At 39.0% G+C, this 16991-nt stretch overlaps 1 protein-coding gene across 12 annotated transcripts in view; it reads right to left on the bottom strand.

Moving 5' to 3' along the window:
- The window catches only part of rerea (arginine-glutamic acid dipeptide (RE) repeats a), a 238223-nt gene that overhangs the window by 82489 nt on the left and 138743 nt on the right, over positions 1-16991 (bottom strand). For all 12 annotated transcript variants that reach the window (XR_012398487.1, XM_073938963.1, XM_021469958.3 and 9 more), the window contains one exon: positions 7248-7318. Coding sequence is in view for 11 of the 12 variants with exons in the window: in XM_073938963.1 (XP_073795064.1) it covers positions 7248-7318 (71 nt within the window). In the remaining variant the exon portion in view is untranslated. The remainder of the gene's footprint in view (positions 1-7247; positions 7319-16991) is intronic.

Here is a 16991-nt window from a genome sequence, read left to right as displayed (position 1 = left end):
GGTGAACTGAATAATAAAAATGCTACTGTCACACTGCAAGCAATGCTGCTTCATTTACACTGACTTTTATTCACATTTGAGTCTAAGTGGGTTTTATCTTTGCCCCTAGACAGGAGTCAGTAGATAACAATTTTCGCTTTAGACTACAAATTCCACATTTGCATTAAAAACAGTAAGAAGGAAGACTAGCAAACACCAATCCTCCTTCACTGCTCCATCCTGCCGCTGTGCTTGGTTGGAAATCATGACTTCTTTTTGATAATTGTATTGTACATCACACCTAATTAAATGTCCATAAGCACCAATACAGCGAGAAGAGCAGGGCATTTCTGCCTGCGGCCGAGCCCCCAGAGGCAAGCAGCAATCACTCCATTAGAGGCAGCGCTGTGCTGCAGCTGAGCTGGCCAATATCAGCAAATTAGTTTAGCCACAGGGATGGGGGAAGGGTGCCACGGCAACACACACCGACAACAACAGTGTCAGTCATCGGGCATATGCAGCCGGCCCAAATTAACAGGAGGAACAAGTGAGGGAGGCAGGCGAAGACAAAGAGGGTAGAGCTAGAGACTGTGATTGACTCCAGGATAAAGGCTTGCGCTGTTTATGATCGATTCGCTGCTGAATTGTCTTTGTGTCTGAGCAACCCCAGAGAGATCTTTTGCTTTCGGTCTCACCTCTTCTTCTCGAAGCCGACAACATCTCAAGGCTCTGTTTCTAGCCAATAGTGTGTCAACAGAACCCGCGGCGTAGCTGCTTTTCCTATTAGCAACAGATACTTAACGGAAAGTGTCACATTAATACAGCGTTCGTCTTATGCATGGCACTAATGGGCTGAGGCCGTAAAATAAATACACAGAGGCTGTCCGTGTCCTTGAAATCAGTATGCACCGCTGGCTTTTAGACACACAAAATGGTGCTGGGCTAACAGCGGTCCATTATCATACCTGAGCTCAAGTCCTGTATTGTAGGAGATAGCAGTACAGCTCCTCTCTCCTCTCAGGAAAAATACACAAATCTTCAAAATTACTCGTGATTATGTCTGAATAACACATTGTAGAAGAGCAATAAAATATAACTATGGCATTAGCCATTTCACACACACACACACACACACACACACACACACACACACACACACACACACACACACACACACACACACACACACACACACACACACACACACACACACACACACACACACACACACAAAAATGGTTTAGTTATAATAGTGATATTTCCCATTCATTATAGTGCTTCACACAGGTTTGAAATATACTTGCGGTGGTAGCCAGATTGAATGCATGTAATATGTTAACCTCATTAACCTAAAATATACAGAAAATTAGAAATAAATAACAGAAAAATGGAATAAAAGTAGACAATATTGCTAAAAATTATAATTAAAATATTATTTAAATGAGGCAAATTAGTTGATTAAACATTTCTATTGGTGTACAATATATTTTGCAGCCAGTATAGAAGTCTTTTTGTTCTCTCTGAGTATATAGTAAAGCTTATCTTGATTATTAAAGTCATTTATTAAATGATAAATCATTTTGTGTGTCTCTTGCGGCTGTGTGCGCGCAGTCAGCTCCGAAAAGGCAATGCAAAAACACATAAGAATAACAGCAACTTTAGAAAGTGAAAGCAAAAGCTGAATCCTGGACATTTTAAGAGATTCATAAACTACGGTCAGACGCATTTTGGCACTAAAGGCGCATCTCTGTGTGTCAACAGAGCATATGATTGTACAAGTGTTGACAGTTCTCACACTCAAAGAGCTAGCAGTAGGAAACGTGCAGAGCAGGAGAAGATTTTTCACTTGTTAACCAATGGCGAATGTTTGTCTTTCCTGGGCGGACACAAATTTCATGAGTCACCACCAAATATACTTGGGCAGCTGTTAATATACCTGAACGGCCCGCGCAAGTAAAGTCTATGTGTGGGAAGCACTGCATTTCCATCTACAAAAGGGGATTGTAACAATCCACCTATAAAACACAAACCAACCTCAAAAATGTAGACTGTATAAAACTCGTGATTTACAGAACACCCCTATATTAAACCAACAATGTTGCCAGGCATACTCAGAACAAGAAAAAAATAGATGATTCCTAATAAACATCAGTGCACTTACTTGTGCATAAAATCATTTTGGTAGGTTTAATTTAATTCAGACGTAAAACGGGATGTTTCGTATGTGACCTATAAATAAACAACTCTTAAAACTTAAAGTCTGATCTTTCATGTCTAATCAGACAAATGTGCAGCTTGTGTGAACGTAAAAGATGGCTAGGCAGCCGGAAAGAGACGCACATCGCAGCAACTCTCCATATTCCCAACCTCTTTTACCCCTGTTAATCTCTTTTATTCTGTCTTTACTACTGAAATGTTTACACAAGCTGAGGGAGCTCAGTCTGCTGTGCTTTAATCACAGTGCGTGTGTGTGTGTAGGGGACGACCGTGTGCGCTCACAAACAAGGGTGGAGGCACCTGTCTTTGTACATCTTTGAGCCTGTTTAAGCAGGAGGCTCATTCAGAATATGAATATGATTGAAAGGGGAAAGGAAAAGGTTGAGTGAAAAGCGTGTCAATTAATGGTCTAATTTGGAATGAGTGAAGGGCGGAAACATTTCTGTGACAGTGTGGAGATCTGTGAGTGTGTGTTGAGATGCAATCTAAAAGCACACACACACACACACACACACACACACACACACACACACACACGTCACAATCTCATCGCTCAAAGTGGGTGGAGGGATTGATTGCAGCATGCAGGTTTTCTCTGTGGTGCTAACTGGATTCCCAGGTCATTAGATAAAGTACACGGGGTGACGTTGTTCAACCCTTAAGACTAGAGGAGAACCATATTAATGAGGTTGTTTTGCCAGAAGCGAGGCAATTTCCTCACCTCGCGGCAGAAGAGGGTCGCTGAGAGAGAGGGCTCACGTGACACCGCATGAAACAGAAGCTCTCGAACGCACACCATCAAAAATACAGCTGAAACAGAGTGCTGGAAGACCACAGAAAGCCATCCTCCAGAGAGCCATGATCTTTACGCGTGTAATGAATTCACTTTATTATGTAGAACCACTCTGTAAATCTACCAATATTGGAACCTTTCCGATATTCTCATTTACCGTTATGGCTTGCAATCCCGTTTGGCCATGCTCAATGGGAGTGAATGAATCAACCCAGCGTTAAAAGCTAAGAAAGGGAGAGAATGCATGAGAAAGGACATCAATGAGGGGGGTGAGCGGGGTCAGCTCAATTGACCTCAAGGTTTTTCCACAGTTTTAGTGGACAGATGCTCATATCCCAATTAAGAGGAGGGGGTGAAAGCCAGCGTTCAGAGGTGAGCATCTGAGCTGTAGCTGCATGTCCATTGCACTTGCTTCTACTGAACATTGCCACTAGGGCTGCACAATATATATCGTTTCAGCATTGATTTACTATCACAATATGTGTGTCTGCAAAATATGGCAGGATATGCAATGTTGAGTTGGGTTAAAATATTTGAAAATACATGCAATTTGTGAAGTCATTGCAAAGTATAACCATAACTGAGTGATTTTATCACTTGCACATGTTATAAAAGCTTTTCAAACGAGTTAAAAGCATTCAGGCATAATAAAGTACAATAATTATAACTTCAATGAAGAATAAAATTACTGAATTATTAATACAATGAAGAATATACAGTGTTATTTTGCACTTCATTATTAAACTTCTGTACCTGAATACTGTTCGACTCTCCGGGAAAATCATAAATGACTAATCTTTTTGCTTTATTGTAATTATTCTTGCTTGCAATTTGTTTATATATATATTATTATATATAAGAGTCATATTTCACATGATAAACTTAAAAATAGTGCAGTAATCATACCCCAAAAAATAGACAGTTTTAAACAAAACCTGAGTAAAGATGGACAAACCCAGGTGTTAAAAACGGAGCACATACAACATTTAATATATATAATATTATTATAAATAGAGCTGGGTGATTAATTGAAATGAAATTGCAAACGTGATTGAGCAAAGCCATTATGGTCACGCACATTTCATCTGGGAAGGACGGTGTGATCTGTAGTAAATCTCCAACGCTTATTGGAACTCCAGATACCCATGAAAAAACACAGGAAATCACCAAACCGCTGCTGAATAAACTGAATATTTAACTGCTTACAAAAACATCTCACATGCAGCTTCATTTCAAACACTAAATTGATTAAGTTTTAAAGGGATTTTGGAGTAAAACCATGTTATTTTATGTAGTAAATTCACATGGAACATTTACAATGCTCTTATTATGACAAAACAATGATCTCGATGTCATAATAATCTGATTAAATACAATTTTTATTTTAAAATAGAGCTTTATGTAACTTGTCAGTGTACTAAATACTGCTCCATCTGAATGCACATGCTGAAGGTTTACTAGAACCGGCATTACTGACAAAATGCGCAAGTCAATTGCTTTCGATTAATGCCTAATTATAATAGATATTGTCCAACTGACTAGTTGTCCACCCATTCTGTGCAATTAAAAGGTCAACCAGCATCCAATCCACTTCACCGCCAACAACTTGGATGAGCACTGACTAATTAGATTGAGGCGGTAAAAGATAGAGATGAGAGCCAGTAAAGCCTTGTCTTCTCCCGTGACATTTACAGCCATCAGACAAAGACCCCAAGATCTGCACTTAATCAAGGTGCAGATAATCACAAAACATACTATATGTTATTCTTGGCAAGAGCAGGATTGTGCTGCCCTCAGCACTCTTCCAAGCAATCCGATTACAGGCTGCTTGAATGCCCGGGCTCTGGCACGCTCTCCCCTGCCTACCCTCCCTTTCCTCTGCACATCCTTCTCACTCATCCAGCCTGCCCTGAACCCCCCCTCGCTTCTCCTGCGGCTGTCATAAGCCAGCCTGCCCAGTGTCCACCCCCTCCCATCAGCACCTTAGCCGTTCAGTGCCATTAACAAAGCCTCATGGGTCTTCCTCCACACACTCTCTACAGGGGGGAGGGCAAGCCGAAGGACCTCTCGGCTAATTGTCTCCTGCTGTGGGGAAGTAGCCATCAGAAAAGCCATAATGTGCTTATTTGCTTGTGACATAACGTTATCTCAACATAGAGACAATCAAATGTGGCACCCATGGAAGGAAAAAGCGCAGCTGTCTGTGGTTGCTGGAGGAAATAAATCAGGCAAATATATTGGCCTAATAAAATGGATTGAATCTGAGGTGGTTTTGCTCTCTGATCGACGTGTCCTTTGAAGATTCCAGCTTTTTAAGTAGCTGATTAATAATCTATATAAAAAGCGTCGGGGAAGAGCGGATCAAGTAGCGAAAACTAAAATCCACAACAGGAGTTTCTCTTTCAGTTTCTCTCGCTTTTTTTTAATTGATCAATTAAAGGCATGTAAAACCAAGCTGGCGCTACAATGTAAACATGTGCGAGCTAGACGAGGCTTTGTAGAGAATATCTGGTGCTCGGCTTCACACAAGCTAATTAAACTTGTAAATCTCAGTGTGTTGCATGCTGATCTTCCTATAGAGTAAAAAGCACAGGCATTAAAACTAGAAAAAAAAAAGCCAACTGTCAGCACATTTCATTTACAAAAAACATCCATAAGCCTGGGTAAATGAGCGTACTGGAAAACCTGAAGATATGAATAGCAATTCTCAACACACCTCTTCAAATACAAACGGCCATCTCGATGCAAACGTGTACTGAAATACAGAGATGAGAAGTACACAAGTGCAAATACTTCCTTACTGTACTTTAGTTACAACAAAAGTAACTCATTCATTCATTCATTTTCTTTTCGGCTTGACCCCTTTATTAATCTGGGGTCGCCACTTATCTAGCAGGTTTTTACATAGCGGATGCCCTTCCAGCCGCAACCCATCTCTGGAAAACATCTCATTTACACTCATACTATGGACAATTTAGTCTACCCAATTCACCTGTACCACATGTGTTTGGAGTGTGGGGGAAACCGGAGCACCCGGATGAAACTCACGCAAACGCAGGGAGAACATCCAAACTCCACACAAAAATACCAACTGACCCAGCCGAGGCTAGAACCAGCGACCTTCTTGCTGTGAGGCGACAGCACTACCTACTGCGCCAATGTAAGTAGTAACTACCCTGATCAATTTATGAAAAAAAAATATAATGCAAAAGATCCTGAATTAATCACATTAAAGAAACCTCGTGCAGATGTTTTGTAGGTTGTAGTCACACCTGTGTGTTGCTTTTAACATAGAACAAATGTATTAACATAATTAAGGTTTATCATTAAATAAAATATCCACATTACCCTAGAAAAAAAACACCACGGATGCCCTTCCAGCCGCAACCCAGTACTGGGAACCACCCATACACTCTCACATTGACACATGCACTTACACACTATGGCCAATGGGCTCTATGCACAGCTACAATTTTAAAGCCAACGATAGGCTTAATGTGACTATTCTCAATTTCACAAGGTTGTTTTTACAGCATTGATGTTGTAATGTAATGAAAATACATTCAGTTTAATAGACTTCAGCATACTGGGGTACGATAAACTGTCATATTTTAAAGAGATGGCGGGGGAAATTTAATCTAGTGCTTCTTGTCTGATCAGAGATCTACTTCATATCGCATATCTAACCAGCAGTGAAGATCGCTGATTTTTCAAAAAAAAAAAAAAAACTAGATCTTAAACGTGACAATTTTGTAATGGAAAGACAGATCACTTGAAGCCCTTGGGCTGCCTGGCTGAAAATTAAAAGTCTGTGTGCATATAGCCCATTAAGCTTATCTATTCACTTACTGCAAGTCTTTGGACTGTGGGGAAAACCGAATATTTACCTACCTAGTGAAAATAAAACTTGTAGTAGTAATGGGCACTTTTTACTTAAGTACATTTTTAAGGCCATGCTGCTTTACTTTTGCTTGGTGTGCAACGTGTAATCAGTACTTCAACTTTTACCAGTCGTTTTGAAGCATGAGTATCTGTACTTCTACTTGAGTAAAGGATGTGTGTACTTTCGCCATCTCTGCTGAAATGAATCAAGCCAATTACCCTGAGCAGACCCCCACGTTTGATCCTGCTTTTGACGTATAGAAAAAGATGTGAAACAAAAAGCGAAGCACAACGGTAACACTGTTACATAAGAGCCTGGCGGAGAGCGAGCCTTGATCTGGACAGATGAAGGGAAGGATAAAAAGTCTCAACTCACCAGCTTGAAGTCCTGAATGCTACAGATGAAGTAGGGAGTGTTCGGCCGTCGGCTCTCTATGTACACACAATCTGTGAAAAAAGCCAAACAAAAAGTGTTAGACTCATTATGTAGACCGTCACATAAGATGATCTCAATTATCTTAATTTCTCAAACCTGCACAGAATCGGTTTCTCTTTGTAAAACACAACTGGAATGTGAGTAATAGGATTAAAGGGCTTTTGGACGCAGGACAGTCCGCCCTTTCCAGAACAAACATCAAGGGGAGTCCGAGAAAGAAGGCCGGTATTGTTCCAACACAATTATGTGATGGCAGGGGTTTGTGTAGAGAAGGAAAACACAATGATCGAGACAATGCTGAGCTGATACGATGCAAAACCTATCCTAAATTACGCAAAAATGATGAAACTTTTCCTCCTCTGAACCTGAAAAGAGGGCTTCTGTGTTTAAATCAAATGTGACTGGTGGTATGGCCAGGTCACGACCTTCATCTCCTTAACAAAAACATTCACACAGCACAGCCCCAACAAGAGAAAGCAGCTTTAGCTAAGGAGACACACACATACACGCACACACATACTTCCTTCCTCTGCGGTCAATCTGCCAAACATTTGTAGAGTGCGGGGGATGAAAAGATCACCCTCTTGTTCCACCCGCTTCTCCGCAGAGAGACAATCTGAGGCGCTCTTGAAATGGAAAATACTTCAGTGCCGTGCTGAACAGACATCAAAATTATTGCAAGTTACGTGAGGGGGGGAAAAAAACGATATCTGTTTGAAAGAAAGGGAGTGTTCGGAGCTGTTTGCTAGATAAGAATCTTATTTACACAGAAGAATGAGCCTCCAGTTTGAAGACAAGCATTCTTTGATAGTTCAAATGTGTTGAGAACACAAGGGGGGCTGTGCTCGGCTGCTTGGATCACCCTCCGTCAGACTCTGAGGTGCCAGCCACTGCTCCATTCAAAACACTCATTACATTACACTGCCATTTCACACTACAAATCCATTTTACACTGGAATCCAAGCTGGAATTTGTGTTACCTAGACATGTGCGGTTCAGCTTCAGATGAGGTGAAGAGGTCGCTGTGGTTTCACATCAACATGAAATCAAAACGGACTCTATTTGTTTATTTAGACATTTCTAGACGTTCTACGATGTTTTATTAAAACAATATAATGCTCCTTGGGTAAAATAATGTTTCCTTCTTGATGACATCAGCTAGGTCATCCGGTCAATTAGATTACGTTAACTTATAGCTAGGCCCACACGGAATCTGCCATTGCAGAAACACGCAGATTTTTATTCCATCATCAAAGTCTATTTATTTAGTTGTTTGTAAATGTGGCTAAATTTATATTAATTCAGTTTTTTAATTAATTTCAGTAATATTACTAATATGAAAACATTTATATGATTTACTTACTATCAGAGTTTATACACATTTTTATTACTAAAATTTCATGACTTTTCTAAGAATTAAGTACATTTTCATGACCTAATGTTTCATGTAAAGTCTACGTACACTTGGTAAGGAAAACAATGCACATTCAAATGTATTACAGCATATCATAAAACACGCAACAATCTATTTAGTTTAAATAAATGTTTATATCTATGTGAAATTGATTTAGATAATGCTTACACAGCACTAATGATGTGAGAGCATGTTTTTGGCCAAAGACAGAAAAGAAGTAACGATAACTAACCTATATTCAAGTATACAGATATTTGTTCAACTAATTTCCATCACTTTTACAAAACTTTGTGGGTTTTTCCGTTTTTCCAAAAAAATTTCCAGGCCGGGAAAATGCCATTTCAAAATGACCGTATGATCCCTGTACAATACAGTTTTTAAAGTAATAATTTTAATAGATAATTTAGAAGATAGAAAGATCATTTTAGTCTTTTAGTAGATGTACGGTAGATATATTATATGAGAGACTTGCTTTGTTTACCAAATTAATGGATTTAATAGGATTTGCATTGTAAACATTAGATGGTAACACTTTACAATAAGGTTCATTAGTTAATGCATTTACTAACATGAATAAATACAGTAGTAAATGTATTGTTCATTGTTTGTTCATGTTAGTAAATGCATTACTTAACATTAACTAATGAGCCTTATTGTAAAGTGTGACCCATTAAATAAAAGTTAAAAAGCTATTATTTTTATTTAACATATTTAGGTTTTTAGTTGCGATACACTCAAAATCATTCAGCATAAATCTGCAGATTTTTCACAATATTCTGAGCAAAAACAGCAAAACATGTCCGCAGATTCTGTCTGGCCCTACTTACAACCAGCTAGCTTGCTTTTGTATTAAAATCAGTTACATCTGTGCTAATCCCTCCCACCTTTTAACATCTAATCACCTTACAGATCTCACTTAAAGGGAAAGTTTACCAAAAAATGAACATTGACATGATTTACTGTTTGAGCTGAGTTTGAGTTTCTTTTTTCTGTTAAACGCAATAGATATTTTGAAGAAAGCTAGAAAGTTAGCTTGGCTTTCCTACTATTGGAAGTCGATGATTACAGGTTTACAGCCTCATTCAAAATATCTTTTGTGTTTAACAGGAGAAAGAAACTTTATATCCAGAGTGCAAATTATTCATTGGAGATCAGGGAGATCAACTTATCATTTTATCAGTAATACATGCTTAATACATTTATGAATGTATTTAAATTACATCTCATTTATAAATAAAATTAAAATTGTTTAACATGTTTTGAAGGATATTTAGTGACTATTTTAGAGGTTACTGTCGATCAAACTATACAAATTATGTGTCTAATGTTTTTTTAGGCTACATATTTTACAAGAAACGTCTTTACCTAAAATGTAAATACCTAAGATGTCCATCGGTGCTCTAGAACTGCTAGTTTCAGACCGCTGAATCATATTTGTCCTAGCACTGATTGGCGCGATTATGGATTCACAATGGTATGAACCATTATAGGGGGCTCAAATGTATAATGTATACATGTGTAATCTATATTATACATTTTTAACTATTAATATTTACAAACATTTATAAATCACATCAGAGAAAGCGATTTCTTACTAATAAAGGGTTGACCCCCCGATACATCTTGTTTTGATGTCCCTCAGGGGGGATAAAGCATTAATTAGGGTGGTCTAATCCTGGTTACCCTGTTTATAACCAGCAAAGGTCTAGTAAGTGAATCTTCATCTTTCGAAAAACCTTTTCCAAATAAGTAAAATCACAAATTCCATTTCATGTTGACTTGAAAGCAATTTACAGTTACAAAAGCAGAGATCAAATATTAACTTTGATGCCATAAACCTAATTTTAAAAAGAAATAAAGATTAAATAACCACATTTAAGGATGGGAAAATGAAGCTTATGAGAAAACTGAATTCAAGATTCATAATAGCATCCTAAAGCCATGATTCATTCACATTTCCTGGCTCATAAACAAAGGCCAAAACGCGTGCTAAAACACAAGTCATGCATTAACAAGCCAGGGCGACTCCACCATCTTGTCTCCAGCTCACTAAATCCATAAGCAACACTTGTGTGTGTTGATGATGGGGTCGAGCCTCACAGTTACCCAGCAGCTATATCTGAACACACAGCTCCTGGAGCGTGGCACAAACACACTCTAGCACTATGGCGAGGACTGCAGTCTGTGTGTGTGTGTGTCATTGCTTTATGCACGGATCTGGAGATGCTAGAAGTCTTTGTGTCTCTGTAGTGCGAAAACTGCATGGAGATAAATGTTTATCTGAACGCTTCAGTATTCCAGGGATGAATTCACATAGCGTGGGCTGAGGAGGCTAAAAGCTACTACTAACAAAAGGAGAGTGATTCTGTTCCAGCCCTCTTAGTGCACATCATCTTTTATTTATTTGTTTTGCCTGGTGCCGTTATTGATCTTGTTGCGTTTATCTGTTCAATGCAGCAGGCGGAATAAAGATATTTAATAGGCTGAGCACATTGTACACCGTTCATTTGGGTGGGTTGAGAGAGAGAGAGGGGGGGGGGTGTTAAGAATGCAAAGGGGGCCATTTTGAGTGGGTTGCATGTGTGACAGTAAAGGCTTGTTATTGGAGCTGGTCTGCACAAGGTCTTCTAAGGCTTTCTTGTGTGTTAGAGGGGTGGGCTGAGTTCTTCCTGTCTGTTTCTACCTGCGCTCATCCTCTCATTTACAAGATAACGTAAGTGAATTTATCCATCAGCACCATGACTGACCGCCTTCAACGGAGGGGGAGGGGAGGCAGGAGAACAAAAGAGACAAATCTCAATGAAATGAGATGACATGTTTCAGAACGTCCCAGGCGGTGTTGAGAGGGATTTACCTTTGAGAATTGCGGCTTATAGTCTCTTAACCCGGCTGGTAGATTCATTTAGAGGAAATGGATTCCCTACATACTGACAAGGCAATAGATATCTGTGCTGTGAGCCTTAAGAAAAAATACTGGAGCTATAAAGGTCTGCTTTAAAATGCTTCCTGGAGTAAATGAAGCTGTAGATGTGATTTCAGTTTATTTCTTAGCAATAAAACTGAAAGAAAAAAATCTGCACTTTAAGCATTTATGTTTTTACAATTAACACAGATTTAATCACTTTCATTTAATTACATTAACAGTCAATAAGATTAATTGAAATGAAAAAAAATATATAAAATGCTGAATATAATTGGAATCGATTCAAACAAAAAACTGATTAACAGAAAATGAACTCAACCAAGCCCAAAGATATGTACACCAGATATCACATACGGACCTTGAGCATGCATCAATACAGACGCCACATTGGTACAGTGCTCCCAGGACGAAAGTCCTTCAACCGCACTTGTCAAGACTAAAGCCAATCTGAAGATGCTGGTCTTTTGCGCTTGTGTACAGGTGTAGTAACGAGCAAACAAGGAAAGCAAAGCATAAAGGCAGAACATTTCATAGGTGAGATTTAGTTACAAATTGTCACAAATTTGTGCCAAATAATTAATGTTATTCCTGGTAATACAGTGACTTACTGCATTGACCATAAGGCAAAAGAACACCAACTTGCATAAATCCCAGGCTTAGTCTAGTTTTATAAAATAAATGGATATTACATTTCCATGCATACAAACACATGCTCTTTGTCGGCAATGCCTGTGCGATCACTTATCCATCGATATAGAAAAGTGATGTAAAAATATTTGCATACTGACCACCGGGAAAACCCCCGATCGTAATTATATGTCTATATGTCTATAAATCAATGGCTCTTGATTGCCAGTCCTCAACTCCACCTTGGTCCCACATTCATTTCAGCGCTACCCCTGTACTAAAATGGCAGCTCTATTGACACATTCCTTCCAATAGACAACAATAGCATAGGCAACACCTAATGTAAAATCTATGAACCATGCCTACTTCTGAAGGTGCAGTCACATTGTTTAAGTAACATTCAGTAATTAAAACAGGAATAGCGCAAGTGCACATTTTGTATGGAATTTGGATTGGAGTTGGTCAGATTTGGCCAACTGACCAACCAAAGGTACCTCTGTGAGATCCGGGCTTTATGCACTACTGACAATAAATCTCTCTTGTCCATGAGATGTTGCTGCACTTTAACATTCCTTTCTTTGCGACTTAAGATGGCAGCGTTTGTTGTCATGAAATTTAATAAGAAACATACTTGACAGATACAAAAAGCAATTGTGATATGCAGATAGCCTTAAACCTAGCTGCAAAATCCAGCAAAGAAAACAGTTTTTAAAAGCAACCCGAAAGCTTCTTTTCCCACCCGTCTGTGAAACTCGTTTCCAAACAAAAGGTCCTCGGAAAATAAATTGAGTTTAATATTTTACAATAATGATGGTCCTCACTGGCCGTGGAGAGTTGTGAGGCTGTAATTTGTGCAGTACTCTTAGAGAGAGGACCTTTAAGACTCCAATCTGTTCAGCTGCGTTCCAGCCATTTTGTGCTTTTAGAGAAGACCCTCTCCATCAGAGTGAGCAGGCTGAGAAAAAAGGAAAAGAGACAGAGAAAAGGGGTGGGGGGTTGTCTGGGGGAAGGGTGTATGGGATTTGAAGGGATGTGTGCTGTTCTACAGGCTTTGTGGACTCCCAAATGCCTCCCACAGGCCACAGGTCCCAGTTCTCTCCCTCTCTTAGTCTCTTTACCTGACTCTCTCGCTCTCTCTTTTAGTGGCCCGAGGAGAACAGAAAGGTGGGGGCTTTGCAAACAGCACAGATCCATTATCGACCACTCCGCTGGAGCGGCCTGGCCTCATCCTTAGATTGAGATTTATTGAGCTAAAGAAATAGTCCATCACACGCTCACACACGCGCACCCGTGCTTAAAGAAAACGACAAAACGGACATTAGAAGTTGATCTGTTTGCAGCTATTATTTCTTAATGTATTGTCATCCGTCACTTAGCAACATGAATATTCATGCGGAAAGGGAAGAGGGGTAGCACTCATCCAATCCTCCAGCTTCTCCAGCGAGGCTTATTGTTCACTCAGCCATTCTTCTAAACCGGTGAAGTGTGGCTAATTTAAAACACACCTTTACCGATGAAAGAGACCTGCCCTGCTTTTCGTGTCAATCCAGTTGCTGTTTTAATCCACTCTAGGGAGGCAGGCTGAGACACAGAAAAAGGCTAAAGCAAAATGTTCATATTTCACATGTGCTCAGCTGTTTCCTTCCAGAGAGAGAGAGAGGCAGCGGTATAGTAAAAGAAAGAAATAAAGAAAAAAAAAAAACAACCTTTGGTTAGGTGATGCCTTCGCTCAGCGCAGCATTGTTACAGGCAGACAACTGCTGTGGATGTGCTTATCTTGAAATTAAAGTAGTCGGAGGAATGCAATAATAAAATGGTAGGGGGTTCAGACTAGGTGCTGACTTCACACTCCATGTGTCGCATTCACACCAGTCTCTTCCTACATGACAGACAAGCGGTGAAGCGCCGACCTGTGCTGCTCGTGTCACATAGCACTGTGAAGTGCTTCACTTCAGGTGCTTCATCTGGCACCAATGCCCCATGTCAGGAGGAACAGGCCGGTCTTAACCCTGCTCATCCAATTTACACTGCTGCTCATTTCCCTTTCTGAGACTTGCAGCTTCAAACACACACACATTTATGCTGATCTTCTCCCATATCCACTCTGTCAAGCTTGCAAATTTTGGGCCCCATCTCATAGCAGGAGATTAATACCTCCAGTCCGAATTATATCAAACCTTGTGCGGTTGTGCCCTCGGAGTCAGGCAAGAAAAAAATGTGGACTCCCTCTGGGCCGGGAACAGAAGCTGTTTGACGAGTGCGGTACACTTAGTCTGTAGCAGCTTTCTAATTTGTAATTGGCAGGTGGTTCGATTTCACAAAAGCCTCTACAGTCTCCCTGTCATAAAATGCTACACGGAGGGAAATTTCAGAATAGATCTGCCTCTTTTATTTCCAGCTATCGGCTTGGTAGGGATTTCTCTGCACACTGTTTGAAATGCTGTAAAGGAAGAATTTCTGTGACACTTAAGCCTTTTATTTTGGGAAGAATAAAACTTGACGTATGGGGGTTTAAGACGAAGAAACAAACAAAAGCCTAACAATATAGGATGGTTTGTACTTCTTAACGTGAATGTTTTTTGCTCGACACTCTCATCATGCCGAGTTATCCAACAGTAACAGTGTATTTACATACACAATCATATAACAAGGCAGAGAAACAAAACAATGTTTACCCTAAAGATCATATATCAAAATGACAGACATTCCAATTCTTGCAGTCATGATAAGCAAGTTTAATGTTATGCCAATAATAAATTAATGGCCAAAATGTGTTTATATACAAGATTTCCATTATAAAAGAGAATAATTATACCAAAAACAGAGCATCAAAATCACTCTGTTCCTGGTTAAAAAAATAAGGCTGGCAAGCAGAAGGACTAATACAACTAAAAACATCAACATAATACTCCTGGCTCTAAATCATGACGCTGAATACTTTGGGGCTTAAAATAATTAGTTATAAAAAACAATTATTAAGCTCCACTCGGTATTTCATTCAATATTATTTTAATGATGTGCCTCATATGCAATAGCGATGTCCATACCTTCTGACATTCAGTAACATTCAACTCACTTGGGTCAGTTAAAACAATGAGATATGATGTAACAGCCCACCACTTTTGAACCTGTTCCAGCAGTTTCACTTTGTTTCATTTACCCTGTTTATAATGGTTCAGTTCACAGCTGCTGCAGAAAACTCCCTGCATGCTTTTATACAGTTCATTTCATTATTTAAGCAGAATATATGATGGATAATTCGCTCCTCTCAAAGGCAGAGCTTTCTTTTCCAGTTCCATCTCTTAAACAAATACCTTCACAAGTCATCTTAGCTATTTTCCTCATAAAACAGTCAGTAAAGTCTTAAGTGAATTTAAACTGTTGAGGATGTATGTACATTGGACTTGTGTATTCGGTCACAAGTGACAAGCATAATCTAGCTTAGAGATGCCCAAACTAGGGCCCGCAGGGCAGAGTTGGCTCGTGGTAACCTTTGACTTGGCCCTCCATTCCATCTGAGAATGATGGGGATGGTTTCGAGATTGTCAATTCAAATTTAAAGTAGAGCTGCACGGTTCTGGCTAAAATGAGAATCACGATTTTTTTTTGCCTAAAATAAGGATCACGATTTTCTCACGATTCTGTAGATACAAAATGAAGGTTAATATGAGTGCACTATTATTATTGTTATTCTCAAACGTGGTAAAACAGAAATAGGCTTTGTGTAGATCTTGTGATGGCTGATTAACTGAAATTAAATGGCAAATGTGATTGAGCAAGCTGTAACTAGGCATGGGAAGATAACCCGTTTCAAAGTTTACCATGGTATGGAAAAGTCAAAGTATTAAACCACAAAAAAAATTATATACCGCTCCTAAGGTATATGAATTTTTATTGTTTTTTCCCAATGTATTATAAAGAAATTTGTGTTTTTGAAATCAATGAAGACAGCAGAAGTAAATGATTTATTTAAATTAATTAGCCTGACATGTTTACTGTTCTGAAATACTCTAAATGTTTCCACAAATGAAACATAGTAGTCAACATTTGAAGTGGATAAGGACCTTTTATCAAAGTTGTCCTAAAACTATTCAACAACACCCATTCTCATCTTGACATTTTTTGATCCACTTTTTGGGTCCACTTCAAATGTTGACTACTGTTTATTGTGTTCAATGGGGAGAAAAAGTTATTGTTTTTTACTAAGACTTTATAAAAGAACTAATTTTTCAGCCGTGAAATCATAATGTTTTCATCCAAGGCTATCATACCCACAGAAACTTATACTGTCCCATGTCTAGCTGCAACTGTCATGCACATCTTGTCAAGAAAGTAAGGTTCTGTGAAAACGTATCTAAAGCCCACTAAAAAAGCACCCAGGAAATCCCTATAAAGTTACATTCTAAACAGAAGATTGAAGTGCATTCATCGATTCAGTGTGACTAATAATCATCAAACTGCTAAATGATCTCACTGAAGGATTTATTTAAAGTGCTCAACTGAAGTTACGAAGTGAGTTTGAACTAAAAACTTTAATATATGTGAGATTTTCAGAGAGCCATAGTTCACCGAGAACCAATGCAAAAGCTTTCATTATCTCAACGTCATTGTATTCCAATTAAATCATTTTGGAACCAGGTTTTGCATTGCTTGTCAGTAAAGTAGGCCTCTATGTAGTAAATGTTGCTCCATCTAAACGCACAAAAAGTTGATTGAATCA

This window comes from Danio rerio, chromosome 23, assembly GCF_049306965.1.
Source record: "Danio rerio strain Tuebingen ecotype United States chromosome 23, GRCz12tu, whole genome shotgun sequence".
NCBI lineage: Eukaryota > Metazoa > Chordata > Actinopteri > Cypriniformes > Danionidae > Danio > Danio rerio.
This window is presented reverse-complemented; position numbering and strand designations above follow the sequence as displayed.